General features: G+C 36.2%; 1 protein-coding gene across 1 annotated transcript; it reads right to left on the reverse strand.

The window, feature by feature from the left end:
* Window positions 1-233: 233 nt before the first annotated feature.
* cmtm8b (CKLF-like MARVEL transmembrane domain containing 8b) lies at window positions 234-5,673 on the reverse strand. The gene is made up of 5 exons (XM_041986893.1): window positions 5,628-5,673; window positions 4,629-4,857; window positions 3,398-3,571; window positions 3,145-3,264; window positions 234-2,700 (listed from the first exon to the last, which is right to left on the reverse strand). Exons 2-5 carry the CDS (start codon window positions 4,758-4,760, stop codon window positions 2,614-2,616), a joined length of 513 nt encoding a protein of 170 aa, XP_041842827.1. The 5' UTR covers window positions 4,761-4,857; window positions 5,628-5,673; the 3' UTR covers window positions 234-2,613.
* Window positions 5,674-6,076: the final 403 nt, after the last annotated feature.

A 6,076-nucleotide genomic window follows, 5' to 3' on the forward strand; every position in this document is an offset into this window, starting at 1 on the left:
ATCTGTACTTTTTCCATCTCTGTCAAATGGTAGCAAAGTTCACGCAGCTGAAGAGAAGCAGGAAGAGACATTTCACGAGTTTATCGGATGAATATGTTACCTTGTGATGCATGATTTGACACAGAATTGGACAATGACCTCAGTGTTGATGAGCAGTCATAAAAAATTATTTAAGCAAATGACATAATCTATGATTCCTACACACTAAAAACACTCATGTTGATATCTGGACACGTAAGCAACAGCTTTTAATTGTTAATGATTATACACACGAGAGAAATAAAAACAGACATTTAAGATGAGAAGTTACATTTTAAAACCTTTTGTACTCCCACTTATTTATACTTAAACACACATGAACAAGCTTTTCATATAATCCATAAAAAATTGTCAGTGTTTAGTGAAAAGTCAGTTTAACAGTTTTGCATCTTGTTTTATTTTGACTTCAGTTCAGTGCAACTTGATGCTGTAAGAAAAAAAAAAACATGTGTGGAAAAAAAAAAAAACTTTGTGGTTTGCAAATAAAGTCACTAAAGGAAAATTAGCTCCATGGCATCACTACCCACACACCTGGATTATTATCCTGATATTGCAGAGCAGACTGCACACAACGCTCCACTTGTTATTTAACAAACACAAAGCGAACTGTGCAGTATGAAGTGTGAAGGATGTATTTCTGATTTTAAGTTTGATGTGACAGAAATGTAAATAAAGCTGTGAAACGTCAATACATTAAATTAGGTACAGATTACTGAGACGGTTCATATTCTAACAGTACAATACTGGTGTATATTATATATAATGTATAAAATTTTTTATATTATTTTATACATAATTTTAATTTTACCTGCTTTTTGCTGTTTTTGTCCATTCCAGTATTCAGTTGCACCATGATTGCGTTTGAGCTCTGGTTCTTTCTGTGAAGTTGGAAATACACAAGCTGGACTTGTATGATGTGGAGGCCATTGTTCTTTCAGACCAGAGTTTCCACTGATAAATTATTGATTAGATATTAGAATGATAACATTCCTGTAAAATAAGTCTGATCCACATTTCTTAGCATGTTGTTACCAAGCAGGTACTTTTCTCCAATCTTCTACACAAGTCTTAAGCAAAAGTTTGTTTTTCTGGACATTGACTGGCTTTTTGCTTATTTTCAGACCAGTCACTGTACCTTGGCCATTTTCAGAAAAAAATACCAGGTTTTGTCTTCATTAAGTCATCTAGAGCTCCTAAACTTTGGAACTCTCTGCCTGAAGAGCTCAGGGCAGCCAACACTGTTAGCACTTTTAAAACTAAATTAAAAACTTACTTTTATAGAATGGCTTTCTTATTGTGAATTTGTTTTTATTAATTAATTTTATTGTCTCTTTTGAATTCATGTTTTATTGTTTTACCTTTGTGTATGCGTTCTTAAATGCTGTAAAAGCACTTTGTAACTTTGTTTCGAAAAGTGCTATACAAATAAAGTTATTATTATTATTATTATCTAGTGCTGATCTATGAATCCTCGAGCATAAAAAAACAGCTCCAGTGCTGTGTGTACACATGACAGTCACCTTTACATAGAACCTATTTAGGCACTTTGTTTGCTGTCTGTTGGACAGACACATACTTCATGTCTATAATTTCATGAATAAAAAATGCTCAAGATCACACAGTCTGACAGGCATAAACAGCAGGTTTGCACAAACAAGTTCATTCCTGAAGATTTACAGTGTCTTAAAAAAAAGTGAATAAACCAGACAAATGGAGAGCAAAACAATGTCAGCAGATGACCTGTATCTGACAGTGATGTCCTTAAGAATTTTGTAAAAAAAAAAAGAATAAAATAAAATAAAAGCTAAGTCCTGAGACATGCATGTGTCCCTTCAGCTGATCCATCAAAACTTTACTGACGCCTCATCAGAAATAGTCTCAGTGGAAATGTGGTTGTTAACAACTCATTCTTAAGGAAGGAAAATAGGGAGAAATAGTGCCAAATAACACATGAACTGGACTGAAAATCGGAGGCAACAGATTTTATCTAGTGATGAATCCTTCCCAGAGCCTGGATGTCATCACTACTGAAGCAGTATGGGATCATCTTGACAGAGATCAGGAAAAAAAAAGCAGCTAATAGCTCAGTAGAGCTTGGTAATGGTATTCCTGAGCTTTACTTAAAGGTTTGACATTTTAATGAATTGCTGCACATAATTCCTGTTTTCATAGAAACATGCAAAGAAAAAGGAGGTGGCTAAAGATTTTTGCAAGAACTAATCTTTTGTTTTGTGTGGTTTTTGTTTTATGTGTTTTGTTGTTGTTGTTGTTGTTGTTGTTTCCCCACACTGGAGACAAAATGCACTAAAAGCTAGTGACTGCAAAGTTGTACACAACATGCACCACTTCTTCTTTGTGTATTGTCATAAACATACAACAGCAAATATGCTGAAAACAAGCTCCTGCTCCGCCTAATGCCTTCTTTTTATTGATTTGGTTTATCAGTGAACTCAACTTCATCACTTTGCAGTTACAGTGTTGACAATGTTTACTGATAAAGAAAGCGTCTCCTCTCTGCTCTTTATCTTTTTATGACGCACAAGGGAGTCTGAATGATGTCGCAAGAAGCAACTGCTACTGCTCTTCCTTTGTGGTTCTCCAGACACGGTAGCTCAGATAACTGCTGCCTGCGTAGCACACTGTGGTCAGAAATGCAAAGAACTGAGAGAAGGATGAAGAAAAAAGAACAATGCAAAAAAAAAAAATGAGAGGAAAAGAAGTTACACAAGTTGAATTTGAAATATACATGTTCAAACATAATAAATGTAATTATGATAGATTGGTAAACTAAACTTCCTGTCAAGTTCTGTCTTCTCACATACAGGAAATAAGGATGACTGGGACCCCTATACTGCAGTCTACAACTAGAAATCGAAGTTTGGTGGAGTAATACAAAGTCCAGTTTTCTTATCAGCTTGTGAGAACAGTTACTAAATGTTTTATACAACTAGCCAGATGATATCAGAAAAAGATAAAAATGCTTTAACTCTGTTGTAATAAGATTCACAGATTTATGTAAGTGCAGAACTTAACAGCAGACTTCTCTGAGATTTAGCTGATGCAGTTTTATAAAAATGAAACACAAAATAAGTGAGGTGTGCTTACTGCTGATGCTGCCCAACAGTTGTAGCTGTGTCGCCCTCTAATGGCCTGATTGGCCGTGAGCGCCTCGACCACGGCAGTCACCAGATACAAAGCAGCAGCACTGCAGTCAAAGCACAACGACTGCAAGAGACAAAAACACAAATGATGGATTTCATATATAAGAAGTAAAGTTAGGAAAAGAGATTGTTAGCAAATGGAGTGAACCAGGATGCTTTCACACTATTTTGAGTGTGTCTGTGTGTGTGTGTGTTACCAGTGTAATCCAGGGAATTTGTGGTATCTTGTTTTGGGCTCCAGTGAGGTAAATGATGAACAGACATACAGTCAGAATCCAACACAAGACAGAAACAAACATCACCCAGCAAAGAGCAGACAGATGAAAATAATCTGTACCCCCAACCAGAATCCACACCAACATACCAAAAACCTGAAAAGAAAAGAAAAGAAGAGACATGTGGCGCTCCTTTAAGTAGAATAAGTAGTCCCCAAGTGTTGGGTGGGAAGGGACTAATCTTCTTCTGAAATACTCCACCCTTCCCTTTTCAACAAATGTTTCCTGTTGGATGCTTCATATCGCAGGAAGAAAACTTTGGGAAGTGAGACTGTGACACAGACTTGTCACTTTTAAAAGATTTATCTTTAAAATTTTCCAATAGACTAAAATATTAAAGTACAGCAGATGTCCTACAATTAGTAGTTAAACATAGCAGTTTCATGTTTTGTTTTTTTATTATTATTATCTTTATCTCTTGTGATTTCCTCTATGTGGAATTATTTCTAGGCTACATTATACCCTTCTATAAAGTTTTATCTTACTTTTAGTTCAAAGTGTGGCACCTTAGAAACAAAACATGAAGAAATGAGGAGCATTTTGAGACTGTGTGCCAGTTGTGGCATGCCCAGCTCGTGCATGGCAGCCAGCCAGACTGTATTTAGAGAAAGGCTGCTCAGACTTTTTTCCTTCAGCTGATTTGCAAAGGAAGAGAGACAATGAAAGAACAAAAAGAGGAAGAGTTGATTTGCTTGGTGTTTTTGGTTAACTTCCTACTTTCATGGAAACAGGACTTAACTTTGTTCAAACCAGTGCTGGTCTAAAAATCTTTATTTTTTCTTTCCAGCTTTAGATTAATTTAGTTTAAAATAATTTATACAGAAAAAGTTGTTTTTGTTGGGGTTTTTTTTCCCTGGTGACTCAAAGTCAGCCTTCATGTTTTATGCATTCAAGCTGCTTTATGCAAACTAAAACCAGCTCAAACGATGACTGCAGTCCTTTTCTGTTGGTAAAGCAAATGACCACTTTTAACATAACTTCAGTGCTTTTTTTTCTCTATTGACACATCTCATAAACATCACAATTATTTCATTTCCTAATTAGTCCGGATTGTTTTGCTGTAGTTTTGATCAAAACCTCTTGTCCACAGCTTCATTTCAGACTTTCAGAATTGCAATGATGCAAAGATCTCAACCTCAAAAGTCACACTTACTATCTCAGCCAGGAGGAGAATTCCTTTGGTAGTAGTGGTGAAATGCTGATCAAAGGCCAAGGTGGAGGTTGAGGTGTTGTATGGTGGTAATGAAGGAGCCCTGCAGGGCGTCCCCACCGCCGGTCTTTCCATGATGCACTGAAACAGGGAGCCAGTGTGCTTTCTCTGATGTTGTCGCTGCAGCAGAGGAAGTTATGTTCCTGTCCTGGAATCCAGCAAGGACACCCGTCTATGAAACAATAGCATTAATGAATAGTAGATTGTTCCCATCTCATCTGTTTCAGTCAGATAATTATTGACTTAAGACAGACAATTTGGGATTTTAAAGCATTTACATTACTACTGAATAGGATGTATGTTTTTATTCTATTAAACATATTTGTTTTTTACTCCATTTTTGTAGTCAAGTAATAAATACTGTTGGATGCTATGTTACACACTGAGGGTACATAAACAGTGAGAAATTATAAATTGTCCCAGAAAGCTGTTTATAACTTGAGTTGAGGAGAATTGCTGGGCTGCTGATGATAAATGGTGCTGGCTGGCAAAAAGAAGCTTTTTTAAATTATTATTGTTATTTTCCAGGTTGATACACTACATTTCAACCCTTCTCTGTTTTCAGCAGTGCTTTGAAATTCAGTTTAGAGAGAACTTGGTCTTGCTTGACCTGATCCACCACAACAAACCATTTATTTTTGTGTTGCATTGTGTAAAAATCTGTTGAAAGTTGTGGCAAAGGTGGCATGATGGAGAGAAAAAGAAATTGTAATAAGTCTTTATTCTAATTAAATTTCAGTTCAAGAAAAAGCTAATTACAAGAGAAAAGGTACTTTAGACATTCAGATAGAAACTAACAGAGATCAGTTTTCCATGTTTAAAATAAGTTAAAAGGCTGTTTTAATACAAGAATTTCTATCAATGTCACATTTCTGATGCTGACTCAGCAGATCATACAGTGATATAATCATACAAATATCTAAGATGCACAGAGGAACTTACCTCCAGCAGACTGGTGTGAAAACAGCCATCAGGAGTTAAACTCTGCTTATTCTGCAAAGTGTTGATACAGCATTCAAGTGAAGTAGCAATAAGTAAATGCCATTTTAGAGTACTGCTTTGATAGGAAAGGAAAATGCAAGTTACTTGTTGCTACTAAATCTGACCACAAGGGGGCAGTGTTTACACATGACCAACAGTAAACCTCGCTTCAGAAGAGACGGCAGAGCACAGGGACAAAAGACACGAGGCCAAGACTAAACTGAGCTTGTTAATCATCTGCATGGTGGGTATGTAAATTACTGATTTCACTAATTTCTTATTCTGTTGTTGTATAGACAAAGCAACACTAATTTGTTACCTGAGAGTTTACCCCCAGCGGAGGTGTGTGAGCTTTAGGCCTTCATGCATTTAAGAGGAGACCTTGTTAACTAGATGTTTTCTACTGCTGC

Source organism: Melanotaenia boesemani, chromosome 6, assembly GCF_017639745.1.
Source record: "Melanotaenia boesemani isolate fMelBoe1 chromosome 6, fMelBoe1.pri, whole genome shotgun sequence".
In the NCBI taxonomy this organism is placed as follows: domain Eukaryota; kingdom Metazoa; phylum Chordata; class Actinopteri; order Atheriniformes; family Melanotaeniidae; genus Melanotaenia; species Melanotaenia boesemani.

What these genes read in the sequence shown, in the direction of transcription:
- cmtm8b (XM_041986893.1), bottom strand. Translation starts at nt 4,760, where the DNA reads ATGGAAAGACCGGCGGTGGGGACGCCCTGCAGGGCTCCTTCATTACCA. An exon ending in TTCTCCTCCTGGCTGAGATA is followed by an intron (nt 3,572 to 4,628) that starts GTAAGTGTGACT and finishes TTTTCTTTTCAG; the next exon opens with GTTTTTGGTATGTTGGTGTG. An exon ending in AAATTCCCTGGATTACACTG is followed by an intron (nt 3,265 to 3,397) that starts GTAACACACACA and finishes TGTCTCTTGCAG; the next exon opens with TCGTTGTGCTTTGACTGCAG.